This window comes from Leptinotarsa decemlineata, unplaced genomic scaffold, assembly GCF_025532065.1.
Source record: "Leptinotarsa decemlineata unplaced genomic scaffold, Ldec_3_MD MMD2_tig00026336_RagTag_RagTag, whole genome shotgun sequence".
NCBI classification, from domain to species: Eukaryota; Metazoa; Arthropoda; class Insecta; order Coleoptera; family Chrysomelidae; genus Leptinotarsa; species Leptinotarsa decemlineata.
The window spans coordinates 9088499-9104658 of record NW_027412692.1 but is presented as its reverse complement, the minus strand read 5'-3'; the positions used below and the strand labels follow the sequence as shown (position 1 = coordinate 9104658).

Below are 16160 nucleotides of genomic sequence, written 5' to 3'. Positions count from 1 at the left end.
TCCATTATTTATAATTTTAATTTGACGTTGAAAATAGGGTTCCACGTGGCTGTTACGGCATGCGCGCGCTGCCGCTAAAGAGAGTTTATCAAAAGAAATAATTTTTTATAACTTAGAATGCCATTTTAAAATTTGAAAAAAATCTAGTATCTTCTTAACACTTGAATGAATGGAGTCCCGTAGAGAAAGAAGTTTCATTACCATTATTCAAAAAGTTATTCAATTGTTAACGCAAAAGTTTGTTTCGCCATTAGTTTTGAACGTTTCTTTGGGAGCGCTATAAAAGTTCAATTATTTTTCGTTTGGTTGTATTCATCTGCCTTTGTTGTGAAAATATGGAGGGCAGAAAAGTACTAAAGGAGTATTGTATGATAAGAACGTAGGTATACTTTTTTCACCCAAAATGCACCAAACGAATTGTTTTTAACTGTTACCAAAAACAAAAACTCAAAAAAGTCTGCGAAGAAAGTAGTTCGTTGAATGTCTCTCCGAATGTTCTGTTTGCTATGTAATAGTTTTGTATTATATTTAAAGGGTTTTGTAATCACAGAAAGCTCATATTTCAGCGAGGTATGATTTTGACGTTAGTAACAATTAGTGATATTCAATTTAGTAAACAAACATTCGGTCGATTTTAATTCAACTAATTCAAGAATTGATGATTAAAAAACGGATTACGAAAACATATTATTTATTTCATTATAGTACAGCTGACTCAAATCCTATCATTCAATTCAATAATTGCGAATTCAATTCAGTGCACCATTTATATAATATACGATATTTTTATATTATACCACCGTAATGAAAATTATGTATTTCGAAATCGTTAATGGTGGAATATAATTTGAAACAATTTCATTGCAGAACTACAATGAATGTGTCAGTCAACTTGCAAATGAATATTTGTGTAAATGAACTATGGTTTGAAGAATATAGGTAGGTCTACTTCTATAGACTTCTGGTTACACAAGGGCAAAAGTTCATGGGCTTATTTCGTCCAAAAGGTGATGATAGAGCTCCGTTGCAATTGATAATATCTATTGTTTATCTTGTATTCATCAGAAGAAATATTTTGAAGCAAATTGTGTTGGGACTGAATGGATCCTACTATACACGTTAGGTATCACACGTTAAAAGGAAAGACCTCGTTAATCCTTAGCTCGCACAAGTTTCGACTTCTGAGGGTTGTCGTTCGTAGGGGTGCGACAGCTGGTTAACGGAAAAACAGATTTTTTTTTAAACAGATATTTTTGAAGCAGAATGTAGTTTTTTTAACTTTTTGAAGAATGAAATAGAGGTTGAAGTGAATTGGAAACTATGGTGCTTGGTGTGATAACTGATTCAGTGTAGATATTTTCTGGTGTTCCTGCGAATGATAATAACATAGATAACAATCATAATGAAGATCGAAAAAAAATTCGAAATATTCATCTCTCCCAACCACCAACACACATAAATGTCTGTCGAAGATAATTCAATATCCAGCGTGGTATTAACCAAAAAAGTAGTTGTTTTCCGGCAGGCATTCACCAGAACCTTCTGTGTAGGTTATTGGGAGAGATGAATATTCAGAGATTTGATTACGAAATATTTGTTTTATTATTCATAATGAAGTTAATGGAATTGATGATAACGATGAAGAAGAGTAGAAAAGCATCTAAAGTTCATGAAACTATCAGAAAGTCAAAACACTCGAAAACTAACCGTAAATTACCAACAAAAGGAGTCTGATGTGATATCAGTCGAAGTATCAAAGATTCAATAGGGAACATTTATGGAAAACAGATATTTTGGTTGTCCTGTTTGAATCATGCAAAGGTTTTATATAATTGGCCTCAGTAGTTCACTGCGAAAGCGTTTCTGAAATAAACATTTTACAAATCTGGTTAGAAAGGGAAAATGTTGAAAAAAAATAACAAGGTACGGATGTACCAGCTCTATCTCATTTCTGAAAGTCACTGTTTGCCAAGCTCTTGCTAATAATCAATTGGAAATCAAAGAACTTGTATGATAAAAACATTAATTCTGATTTACTTGCGATAAAAACGACAGATAACGATAAATCATTACATGAAATCATTTAACAGAGTGAGTACCTTCTGAATCTAGAGTCACTTGTATTTATTCTAAGGAGAGAGGTCAAGTGAAAAATTATTGTACCAAAAACATAAATTGACTTGTGAAGAGTTATAACTGCTGAGGAAGAAAATAATTAAGTTGAAAATTTACGGGCCCATCTTTAGAGCATATATCGTTTAACAATGCTGATGCTATTCAGAAATTCATTAGACGAGACAAAATCACCATGTTCACTATTTCAGTTTCAATAAACGAAACAGTAGTGATATTCAATCTTCTCAAAAGTTCGATTCATCAATCTTCTATGGTTTTGGAGAAAGCAGTGCTGTAAGTAAGCAACTTAGTGAAATCTTGGTGAATAAATATCGACGAAATCCAAGAAGAGGTAGAAGCTCTTTAGTCTGGGTCACAAGATCCTCTTTTTGGATCTTCGTGTTTGGCATCTTCATTTTCTTCAGGTAGGAAATTTTTCCCTTACCTTTTCAACTGTTTTCGTCAGGAGGATGAGTGGTTCATAACTGAAGGTGGTAACGACATGAAGATCAATGACTTCTATGCCGCTCTGGCCTTGTGTACCCCTTCCTAACTGGAGTATTTGATGAGCAAACTGTTCATTTCAACAGACGTCGTGGGGCCTTCTCTCAATCGAGCTACGGGGCCTTCTGAATCGAGTGAGGTCGTCTATAGTGTAATCTACAGCTTCCCTAACTAATGGGTTATCATGAGCTTCCGCTGACTCGAAAACTCTCTGATTCCTCGACTGAATGGACTGCCGTATAGTTAACAGCTTCAAATCTCTGCAGATGGTTCCATTCCACACGAACCATGGAGCATTCACCAGCATCCTGATTAGTTTGTTTTGCAACCTTTTCAAAATGGAGAGGTTTGACAGAGCGGTTTGTCCCCAAGCGCCTGAAGCATACATAATGACAGGCTTGAACATCATATTGTATAATAAAATCTTATTTTTAAGATTGAGCTTGGAATTTCTGTTGATCAGAGGATAGAGTTCGACTATCCTCATTTGTACTTTGCTCTTGAGGTGAGTCGGCGGTCTCCCAAAGACCTAGGTATTTGACTCGCGTTTGCCATTCGATTTCCCTGTCTGAAATCGTGACTCTTGTGTCTGGAGAAACATTACGTCTCCCCAAATCTATCGCCTGAGTTTTTTCTGGATTCACCCGAATCTTCCATTCCAGGTACCAGCGTTGGAGGTCGTCCAATGCGCGTTGCATGTAGACGACCGCCAACCCTCGACCCATGGAAGAAGCAAGGAGAGCCGTATCATCGGCGTAAAGAGAAACCTTCACGTGATCGAACCTCGGAAGGTCGCTCACGTGAAGGCTGTACAATAGTATAGACAGCACAGCTCCTTGAGGCACTCCAGCTTGGATTTTCCTGACGGGAGACAGGGTTCCTTCAACTCGGACCTGAAATGTTCTGCCTTTCAGAAAGGACCTAATCCACCGGATTAGGCCCCGAAGCAGGTTGAAAACGAGCATTTTGTGTAGTAGACCTTCATGCCATACTCTGTCAAAGGCTTTCGAAATGTACAGGAGGACGAGATGGACTGTCTTCCTATTTTTTAGCTCTGAGATGGAATTTTCGACCAGGGCCTGCAACTCGGTGGAGTGTTGGAACTTCACCGCAAATTATGATCCAAGGCTCATTCGATTCGGGAAGACCTCAAACAACTTTTTGAAAAATTTCAAAAGGGGGTCGACAAAATTGACACTTGAATAAACGAAATTTCATAGTAAAATTGTTTCCCGTGATTATTTTATCAGATATATCTTAGTTAATCAACTGATTTTTACAAGTTTTAAATTTACATAAAAATCCTGATAATTTTTCAATTGAAAACCTCAAATTTTGTTCATTTTTTGGAGGTTTTTTTGAAAGTCTTCAACAACGATTCTTGTTGGAAAAATTGAAAAATTTTGATTTTCCACTTTGTTATTTATTTTGAAATTTTTTGGGGGCATTTTTATCAGTAATGAATATTCTGATTTTCAAAAATAAAATTGTTTCTTGAAAAATTGTTTATTGCTTATAAACGCATTTGTTGATTAAACATTGTTTTTGTTATCAAATATGAATATTAAGAAACGATTTTTTTTTAAACATAATTTCCATTTCTCTTTGATATTCTGAAAAATGTTCTTTATTTATTCAATAAACAGTTTATTTTAAACAAATTAATTTTTACGATATATTTTTTAAAATACTACATAAAAAACAAAAACAACCATGTGTCACTTTTTGTGTAAAAAAAATTCAGTATTTAAAAAACAAATCAATATTTTTCTTTTTTTACACAAGCGTGACACATGGCTGTTCTCTTAATAATTATTTTGTTTGAAACAAATTGTTTAATAAATAAATGAAAAATGTATAATTGAAAGAAATGTTCAGAATATCAAAGAGAAATACAAATTTTGATTAAAAAAAATCATACATATTGAAGGTGAAGATAGCTGTAGTGACACAGCAATATAGAGTCCCTAACGGCACTCCACGAAATTTGAAAATTGAGTTACTTTCATGATGTCTCATTAGATTGCACATATACGAGTTCCAGATACGATTCAGATTCTAACAGAAATCTCATAAACTCACCTGCAAATTAGGGGGACAATGGTCGAGAAGTTCTAACATATGACGTATATTTTGTGCATCTTGGATGACGAAATTCAGTTCCATATCAAATTCGCCGCCAACCAACTGTAACAAAATTAATTAAAATTATCAACCAAATGTCAATGAAATACAGAATAATATATAAAAGTAACATATAATGACCGCCGAATTGAAGTTAGAGAGATAGCAGAGGTTATGAATATGTCAAAAAAACATGTTTGTCATATTTCAAATCAACATTCAGGCATGAAAGAGCTGTCCACTCGTTGGTGCCGCGTTTGCTCACATTAAACAAAAAACGTGTTCGAATGAACATTTCAAAAGCTCTGTTGGCGCAGTTTAGGCGCGACGAATCCGACTTTTGGCACCAAATAATTGCTGTAGATGACACTTGGATACAATATACGACCGAAACAGAAACACAGTCCAAACAGTGGACTGCAAAGGAGGAAATGGATCCAAAAAAGCAAAAACTGTTTTTTCGCCTAAGAAAGTGATGGCAAGTGTCTTTTGGGATAGTCATGGAGTTATTTTTATCGATTACCTTGAAAAAGGAAAAACCAACACAGGAGCATACTACGCATTATTACTTTAGAAGCTGAAAAACCGGCCATTTTTACAGAAAAAAAAATCTTGTTTCACCGTCTCTGCCTGAGACGGTGAGTGAGTGGCTCATCGGCGTCCAACCACTGTTCTGAACGTCTTCCGTTGTCGTACGGGATCAACTTTTTATCACACGTGATGATCCGATCCAGAAAAGTATTGTATAGTTGCGCAGAAGCAAAGAAGAACAGACCTCTGAACGTGACAATATCTGTCAATCGTTCCAATCGTGAGACACCCACTTCTCGAGCCTTTTGATCTCTCCAATACGTTTCAAACCATCAAAAATCGCATGGTAGCTGACGCCCAGTTCTTCCGCCATGATGAGTCAGTATCCACCAGGGTCGTTGAATTCTCATCCTGGATTACTGTAGGTCGACCACTTCGGAGCTCATCTGCGAGGCTAAAATCTCTGGAACGAAATTTCCTAAACCAACGTCGAACAATGCGTTCATTAACACTATCATTGCCAAATATCTGGTTGATTTTTCGGGCTGTTTCGGCAGCCCGGTTGACTTATATTTCGGAGTTAGAGAACAAAAACAAATATTAAACATCAAAAATTTCTTTATTGTTTTTCAAAATATTCCCCATGAAGACCTATACACTTTTGCATGCATTTGAATCATCAATTGTCGAAGCACTTTTGCCACTCTGATTGAGGTATCTCCAAAACATGCATTTTGAATGCAGCAACCGCTTCTTCAGGTGTCGAAAAACGTTGACCTCTGAGTTTGTTTTTTACATGCGGGAATAAAAAGAAGTAATTCGGTGCCAAGTCAGAGCTATACGGCGGATGACTCATCAAATCGATGTTTTGGGTGCTCAAAAATGCAGTTGCCGATGTGTGAGAGCTCGCATTGTCGTGGTGAAAAGTGATCCGTCTTCGGCGGTTGGTTTTCCTGATGTCTTGGAAGACAACTGGCAAACAAATGGTTGTGTACCACTCAGAATTGACTGTTCTGCGTTGTTCTAGTGGTACGGTTGCGACATGTCCAGTTTTTCTGAAAAAACAGGCAACCATTAGCTTGGAAGTACTTCGTGCGCGAACAAATTTTGTTGGATTTGGCTCATCTTAAAAAACTGCTGTTTACTTTCGGGCTCATATGCGTAAATCCACGATTCATCTCCTATCACGATGTCATAGACGTGTTTCGAAGCACCGCATATTTTTTGAGCATTTCCTTCGACCAATCGACACGAGCCTTTTTTTTGAGCGATTGACAAATTGTGTGGGATCCAACGCGAACAAATTTTTTTGACAGTCAAATTTTTATGCAATATTGAATGCATGCTGGTCTCACTAATGCCTAAGGTTGTGTCAATCTCGCGGTAGGTCACATGACCATCTTGCAATATCAGTTCGCGCACAGCATCAACGGTTTTCGAAACAACAACTGATTTTGGACGACCTCCTACTAATAGCTGAGGCAAAAAATTTAAATTTGGAAAAAATTAACAGCGTCAATGTATAGAGTACAAGATTCCTTTTCGATCACTATATACTACGACACAGTAAATATTCATTAAGATATGAAGCTACAAAAACACGTGGCAACCTAATATTATTCTTATTTCTCAACGTTGGAACGTTGTTTTCTTCCATCCGTAATTGACGTGGAAAATAAATTCTCCTGATTGTGGATCTATTGTTCACGTAAAACCATTCGATATATTCTCTGACAACAAAGCCGCTACGACTATTATTGTTTCTCCGCTGGAGTAGCACTAAGCCTGATTTAGTTGGCTGTCGGATATTCAAGACTTCTGTTGAATCTACTTGTGTTTCCATTACGAGAATATTAATGAAACCTGTTTAAAGTCGCACTCGCATTTACCATTCATAATTTGAAACAGAATAAATGGTTTCGGCTTTTCTGGGTGGAGCGCATCCGACACATCAGCATGATTTGTGCGCCATGACTCTGGCGCACAAATCATGCTGAATTTGACCGATGGCAATGGTTATGTTGGCTTTGAGGTTTGTAGCTGTGGTTTGTAGCTCAATCGCATATGTGTGTCTTGAAAAATTATCACAAGAAAAAGTCTAACGGGTTGAAATCGCGCGACCTCGGAGGCCAGTTTACATCACCTCCAAGTGGGATGACCATGTCTTTAAAGTTGGTAATCATAATGCCCGTTATTCTCGGCGAAATATGGACCGATTACGTCGCCAGCCCAAAATTCACAGCAAACAGTGACTTTTTCAAGATGCACTGGATGCTCTTGTTTCATCACGTACCCATTAATCCGAAATGGGCCTCATCGCTGAAGATGAGGCCCATTTCGGGTCGATTTTTGATAAAAATAAGGGTCAGTTGACGTAGAGCCCACTCAGCAAATTCACGTCATTGTCTTGTAAAGTTTCGTTTTTCTACTTGCGATACAATCTGAACACAAATGAATTTTTCCCAATTTCAAATTGTGCATTGAAAATACCCATTATTTGAATTTCTATTTGAGTTTTAATCTTCCTCTTTGAAGATGATCAATTAGTGATCGAAACACGTGTCGAGGTGTTGAAAATAACGATTTGGTGTTGGGAAAACAGTCCAGTAATATTCCTATTTCATTTCCACAGATCTGGGATTCGTCTGAGCAGTCGTAAGTGGCACTACCAAACAAATAAAATCGGAATGTTGACATTCAAAAGCCATATTGTTTTTCTCTTTATGTTAATGGCTTTTGCTTCCATTGAGGCGCATTAAGCCATAGTCGTATTGTTTGTTTTGCTTATAATATCCGTATCACGGTTAAGTTCACAAATAGACGTCAGATAAATATTCTTCTTCTTTTGTTCAGCGACAGAATTTATTTTCAAAGAGCAATGTTATTAAGTCAGGGGACTCATTTTACGGTGTAGGGTACGATCAAGTAAGATGTTAGGCACGGAGAGAGATATTTATTTTCATGTCATTCTTACAATGGGTGGACTTTGTTTAAATGTCAGTTTTATTAGGTGAGAGAAGAGTTTGAACTTTGAACTGATACCGATTCGATGTAGATAGAATGAAATTGTGAAACGGTATTTTCTGTGCTTGGCTTTCTAAGAGAGGTCAACTAGTGGTGACAAAATAATTATTGTTTTCTGTTAGTCATCCATATAAGTGGATTCCAACTTTTAAGGTATTCATGAGCTGGAAATTGAACGGGAGATAATATTGAATAGTGTTATGAATTTATAAATTAGATTTTTTGACAGCAGTTTTTTATTCTAGTTCTGCCAAGCAGAAACAAAGAAACAAAAAAGAAACTGGAACTGAAGTTAACATGAAATTAAACCTAAAGTTGAGTTGAAATGAAGCACAAATTTGATAAAGGCTGAGAACCAAGTTAGGATAACGTTTTAGAAGACTGGACTATACTGTAGTTAAACGCTTTTAAAAGAAATATAAAACCAAAATCGGTTGTTATGACTACCACCAATTTCTGATTTCATCATTCAAGATTCTGTCTCATTATATAAAAAATATCATTCAATAAATTTCTTGAACCGTTTCCCTTGTTTTATTAGTAGTCTGGAAATGTCTCAAATCCCTGTGTGGCAACGTTGATCTACAGTAACGGGTGTTGAAAAAGGTTACCTATTTTTATAAACTTCTGTAGACGGCGCTCAATTAAGGACTTTGTTTTGGTAAGCCTTTTCAGCACCCAGTATTGAGCCTCTATGAAGATACGACTCCACGCTCTTGCCTTCGCAGAATCCACAGCTAGTCGTGGCATCGTTATCTTACTCTAAATTCAGAAAAGAGTAAGGTAATATCACAGTCCATGGTCGTTTACTTTCACTTTCTGGGTCAGTTGAATGGGGAATGTTTCTCAATTTGGGTTATTACAGCAAATGCAATTTTGAACAAAATAAAGTTGAGTTTAATTCATCAGTTTTTCAAATTCACTTCGAAAAGTATTCAAATTTATGTTTTAAATGTTAGGTTTCAATTATTAAAGGGATTTGTTTCTAATTCACATATTGGCAACAGCTCCTATATCAAGTTAAATAATTCATACGTACCTAGATATCCTACTTTAAAAAATGGAAATTATCTTTATAAATCAACAATTAAGACAAAATATAAATTATAGTTCAATACCACCTCCACAAGCCACATAAACAACGGTTCTGTGGTTATTTATTCATATAGAGGAAGATAGGTTAGGTGCACAAAATGGCATATGGCACAGAATGTCTCGAAACTCGGAACATAGGTAAACAGAACAGCACGCCTCTGAAATATGTCATCTTTGTTTGTCTCATACAGGTAACAGATTCATTGTCCTTTATTAGCTATAACCGATTCTGCCAAATAGCGAAATAGAAACGAATTCCTTTAAATGTTGAATGCATTATTTCATTCCTCTTTTTTTAAGTATTCAAATAATTTTTTAAAGAAAAAGGTTGAAATGATAAGTTTAAAATGCGTTGTTTTGAAGCTTTTTTATGAAAAGTACTTGATTTTTGTCAGAAGGAACATTCCCCATTTTGTATGGGTGCAGGTCCAAGTCACGAAGCAAAATTCGAGAAGTTCTAGCTGCGAAAGGCCGAGTTCTTTTGAGTGATAAGAAATAGACTGCCTTGGATTCTCCTGCACAATCTCACAGACACCGGAGATGTTTTCGGCCGATCTTGCGTTTCGTCAACGTACAAGTGTTTGTTGATCGTTTACTGAACCAGTGGACTCAAATGTATCCACCACATTGCGTATAGTCATCTCAGTAGGACGATCATGGCGACCGTAAAATGGGCGATGCGCGCTACGTTGCCCGAAGAGAACAAAACAATTTTTCAATTTGCACGTAATATTGAATGCTATATCCGTCCATGGTGGTTTGACAAAACATACTGAATAATTGACAACTAATTAGACAGATGAAACTTCAACAAAATGACCGTAATCAACTGTCAAAGTTCGAAGTTCCTTGTTGGAAGATCCTGAAGTTGACGGTCAGATTCGAAAAGTTCTGTCAGATTCAGAAAATTCATGTTAGGAAGTTGATTATGAAAATCTGGAAAGTCCAGATTTGTGACAATATTCTGTCGGTCCGGTGGACAATTCTTTTCAAATCTCCAATGCTCATAAGCCTAAAAAATTATCAAGTTTTATTACGGGTATTCATGTCTACAATGAAGAGAATGGTAGCCGCACATCCTGAAAATGGTAGCAGATGCCACAACCAACCCACATAACGTCGCAACGCTTTTCCATATTCATAAATCCAACCTAACCTTTCCGACCCACGTAACGTAATTAATACCTACACAAAAGTGTCTTTTCGTACTTTTCCCATTGTTAGCCTTCCCGATGATTAATTGTGTCGCTGCAGGATCTGAGTGAAACTCCAATATTGACTCGAACATAATAGTCTTTCTGGAAGACAAACAAAATTTCTTAATAAAACCGTCGCCCGGGTAATTACATTGTTCCAGTCGCGGGGTGGCATTTTTGCCTGTTATTGGATACAGTGAGCGCCCCTGGTGTCGAGTGGCTTGATTCAATAAAGATCCTTTCAGATGACAAGTCCGGGTAATGTTGAGTTTTGTTTCGTCTCATCATCCCCTGTTAACTTCAAAGTGATATTGCTAGTATGAGAAAGAAATGAAGATGAGTTGAATGAATCAATTAACCCAACAAGATGAAGGCAACAGTTGTGTGAAAATAGAGGTAGAGATTCGAGTTACACTTGGGAAAATATTGAGCGTTCTTTATTTATCTATCCCTTCCTAAATTTCTCATATTGCACTTGTTGAATTATCAATTCGCAGAAAAGCTCAGAGTTACTAAATAAACCACCGCTGAAAATTATGTTTACCAACGCTAGAAGTGTTAACAAATCATCTTTCAGCAATGGTAAAGAGATATAGGTTATGTTAGGTTAGGTCCGCAACCCGCAAGGGTTCATTGAGGATCACACCTACTCACACTCGACCAAATAAACCCAGCTTCTTAAGGAAGCCGATAAGTTTGTATGGTGAGTGGTCTTTCAGGTCAGATAGTAAGAGTACGGCTCTGCCGAACTCTAAAAACCTGATGTAAAGAGATGTAAATAGAATAATTACAGATACATAGAGATACAGTCAGATATACATATAATGAGTGTTTTTTTTTGCTGGTATCTGTTTGTGACAGATCACGCGTGAATCGTGTCTTGTGTGATTGCCAAACTTGTTCAGTTTGGTCTATAATTTAACCATGAATCGACTTACGAATTAACAACGCATGCAAATTATTGAATTTTATTATCAAAATTCATGCTCGGTGAAAAAAGTGCATCGTGCACTTCTTCCAATTTATTTGTAGTTTCGTTGGCCTAATGAGGGAGCTATTCGGAAGCTGGTAACTAAGTTTCGAACCCAGTTTACATTATTGGACATTAAACCACCAAGACGCATACGTAGAGTGAGGATCGAATAAAATATTGCGGCTGTATCCGCCAGTGTTCGTGATGACCGTGAAATGTCGATTCGCCGCCGTTCGCAGCAATTAGGCCTCTGTTACTCCACTACGTGGAAAATTTTGCGAAAAGGTTTGGGTATAAAACCTTTTAAGATACAGCCGGTGAAAAACTTTAAGCAACACGACCTTCCACAACGTCTAACATTTGGTGAACGGGCGCTGGCAAAGTTGGAGAAAGATCCACATTTTCATCGAAAAATTGTGTTCAGCGACGAGACTCATTTCTGGTTGAATGGATACGTTGTTAACAAGCAAAATTGCCGCATCTGGAGTGAAGACCAGCCACAAGCAAGAGCTACCGATGCATTTCGAAAAAGTCTCTGTTTGGTGTGGATTATGGGTCGGTGGCATAATCGGGCCGTACTTCTTCAAAGACGAATGGATGGAATGTTACCGTGTGATGATTGACGACTTTTTGTTGCCCAAAATGGAAGAATTGGACATGCCTGACATGTGGTTTCAACAAGACGGTGCCACATGCAACACGACACGCGGAACAATGGCCCAATTGAAAGCCGCCTTTGGTGAACAGTTTATCTCACGTTTGGGGCTTATTAATTGGCCGCCTGGATCGTGTGATTTAACGCCTTTGGATTATTTTTTGTGGGGTCATGTTACAGGGATAAACCAGCAACGACTGACGTTTTGCAAGCCAATATTGAAGCATTTATACGTAAAATACCGGTAATTATACACATTTAATATCACACGGTTTATCTCACTCATTTCAAAGTTATAAAATTGGCTCATTAACTTATTACTTCAGTCACGACTCAACTTAACACCTGACTCAAGACTATTTACTTCTGGCTGTTGCGCTACTGATAATGCGACACATGACTTAAGTGGGCGGAGTCTTTTACCGCAGTACGATTTTACGTTTCTGCGCTGACCCATTTCAGTTGGCGTAGGTATAGATGTTTCAAAATGTATTTTTTCTTTCATGTAACTCAATATTTATATGAAATTAGTTGTTTCGAAAGGGTTTCTTCTTGAAGTTTGTATGTGAAAGCTACTTTTCAGCATGATCAAATCAAATATTTCCTTTCTCTATTTGGAACTTTTTTGTATGAAAATGGAGAAGTAGAAAGTCAAAACTTTTCTTTCCAAAAGTTTTTGAATTCCTCCGGGGTTGCTATGTCATAACTAAAGCAAACAACGGTCGAGATAAACATGCCTTGAACAAATTTTTGTCAAATGACATCCAATATCGGCCGGATCGGCCTATAGTAAAAATTGATGCGATCTGCCCGATTCGCCCTCCACAAAATTCCCGCAGGAAATTTAACTTCAGAGGCCGGTGGAGTCCACTCACTATGCATGAGATGTGTACCCTTGATGTGATATATTCATGATATGAAATTCCAATCTTGCTGCGGATTTACCCGTTAACTTACACATACAATATGGAAAGTGAATTATGGATTTGCCGACAGAAAAAAACCATTTCGAACCCAGTATCGCCCCTGATTTTAGTTATCATTTACTTCAAAATCTGAAGTTTGGTCGCCGTCGTATATGAAAGGGTGCATATTCATTCCGATTTCGAGAAATTATGCAGGCGTTCGTTTTCCTCGCATACAGGGATATCCAAAACTACCTTTATAATGATTTATTTGATTGAAACAGATTCAAGCAATGATCAAATTCTACAATTTCTACAGGATGACACGTTCAGATAGAATAGTGCTTAGAGGATGCACGACCACAGCATGCACCAGGTGCACAGCACGACCAGCTGTCGAAAGCGCTCGCAGATAATCAAATAGAAGTTATAGAGCTTCAAATCCTTTTTGTAACTTACAATTATAGTAAAATAAAGGAAAAATTAGTTGCATCATCCAAAATGAAATTAATGAATACTTCATTGTATTCATTTCCCACAGCAATAACTTTTTGTGTAACACGAGGCATGATAACCATTAAAATGGAGAGATGCTTCAGTTGAACAACCTTTGAAAGTTTTTTCGTTAAAATAAATGAAAATAAATGACAGAGTCGCCCAAAAACACAAAAACAATTCTAGCCAGTTTTTATTGAAATATATTGTTATTAAATAACGATTCGTAGTAGTGAGTTGCCCTAATTCCAATACTCAATGTTAACTCCTACAAAGTAATGCTCAGTACTCACTAAACTATCGCTATTCTCATCATTCACATGTACAAATAGCATGTACACTGTATTCGATAGACGCACCGCGCGCAGCTGCATACTGACTCTACTTCTATCATATTTCGCTGTTTAGAGCACACCAACTGCCAGTCATGACGAATTTTTCGAAATCAATCCTATATTGTAGTTGTCGCTATGATACAGCCCTCATTTCGATAGATTCAGTCATTGAACAGATATAAATAACTACTTGCTTGCTTGCTTTGCTTGTTTATACCTGCCAGCCCAATATATATGCCACTGATGATTGAATTCTCATCATTCTCATCATACTCAATTTCATATGAAATACTTTTTATCGATTAAACATATGGTTGAGGGTCGCTTCTAAATCGGATCCTCAACATAAAGCTGCCATTACAAATATTGTATCGATAGTTGTTTCAGGTATTTTTAACTGCGAAAATTGTGCAGATAATGGAATTAGGTACATATTTTCCCGAACGTCGTTAGCTAGTTTTCGAACGGATGTGCCCCAAATTACGTTAGCCGCAGGCTCAACTATGATTACGTAGTTTGCATAGAACGAGGCTTTAGCGTGGAATCCCCGCTGGGACACCTAATTTCATACCAATATTCTGTGTCAAACAAAATTTTACTGGAATGGAAATATATTCATCCAATTTGTTGCGACACTGATTTTCTCGCATCATTATTCTGCATATGAACAATTTGATAATCTGTATGGTAACAAAATGAAATATAAATGATAATACTGATAATAATATTGGATAGTTAGTACATATACGAGTATTATGGTTCTCGCTGAAGGTTTCTCCATTTTTTGTTTTATAAACTCACTAAGCCATCCGCTTCGCACGGGTGCAAGTTAGTGTGGTAGTGAATTTAATAGCCGTCGTAACTTTGGAACAAAACGTTAATTCAAATGATTTGAAGGGTAATTTTGAGGTACCAGTCAACCTTCATTATGAATATTTATAGATTGATAAGGCATAATATGGTACGAAAGAAATCTTCTTTCGATTATATTCGATTGTTTTCATTGATTAATTTTACCAAAAAGCCAGTATTGCAACTCAACTATAACAGTTAGTGCCCGAAGACTTTGTGATTAATGACGAGCACTATAATAATGCAGTACATTGATTCATGCAGCATCAATAGTTTACGCAGGGTACGCGAATTGAAAATCTTTATAGGCAAATTTTCGACACCTTGGCTTGGGTTTAATTCACACATTCAAATCCGCTACTACTTTTTGAATGTATCCATTATAACCAGATAAAAAATATTTTTTTCTATTCATAATGAAGTAGATGAATGTACAGGGAAAATGCATTTGACGATACACGAGTGCCTCGATGTTGATGAGCTTTCACCCCACTCCGACATCTGATTTACTGCGCATCTAGTCTATTTCAAAAGAGTGTAGAGTAATAAATCATGAAGTGTCATAAAATTTGCCTGAATTTCGTTGTCGTCCATGGGCGTAGGCAAATCTTAGGATTATTAAACTTAATAATTAAAGTAAATTAAAAATTACAGACATAGATAATAATAAAAGGCCATTTTTGGGAAGTAATTTGGTCTAAAACTAAGTACCTACATGTATTTAGGTAAGTAAAATTTCTTAAAAAAAGATTAAGATTAATTTTAGTGGTTCTTGTAAACTTATTTAATATGCAATTTGGGTTCATATACTTGAGCATGATTTCTCAAAAAAGGGTTAACACTTAGTTCCGAGGTGCCATGTCATTATAATAATCCCTTTTTGACCCTGCCCACCAATCATACAATACCTATTAAACCCAGGTAATTAAGAAAAAGGGTTTAAATATATTGTAATGGTGTCTTAAACATTCGAGTTATAATAGTAATTGTTACTACACCAATTAAACGTACAGTGATATTGTGATATAGAAATAGTGAAAAAGTTATAAAATGGGGACATTTACTCCAAAGAAAAGAAGTGTAAAAAATTCTCCGCTATCTGTTTGCGAAAAAGTTATAATTTTAAATGTATATGATTGCATAAAACACGATCACCCTAGTTTGTCTGTGCAAGAAAGTGTTGAGCGATGTGCCCGAATGACTGGAATTGGACAGTCCACGATTTTTAAATTATTGCGAGAAAGAAAGATATCAGGCCAGGTAAGTCCATGCAAGAGAAAATCAGGAAGACCAATAAAAATCTTAGATGAAGACACCAAATGTGACATTCGAAGAAAAGTTCATTCGTTTTATTTT

At 36.6% G+C, this 16160-nt stretch overlaps 1 protein-coding gene across 3 annotated transcripts in view; it reads right to left on the bottom strand.

Moving 5' to 3' along the window:
* The window catches only part of rg (A kinase anchor protein rugose), a 941222-nt gene that overhangs the window by 515895 nt on the left and 409167 nt on the right, over positions 1-16160 (bottom strand). For all 3 annotated transcript variants that reach the window (XM_074183269.1, XM_074183270.1, XM_074183271.1), the window contains exon 2: positions 4702-4806. In XM_074183269.1, coding sequence (XP_074039370.1) covers positions 4702-4806 — 105 coding nt within the window. The remainder of the gene's footprint in view (positions 1-4701; positions 4807-16160) is intronic.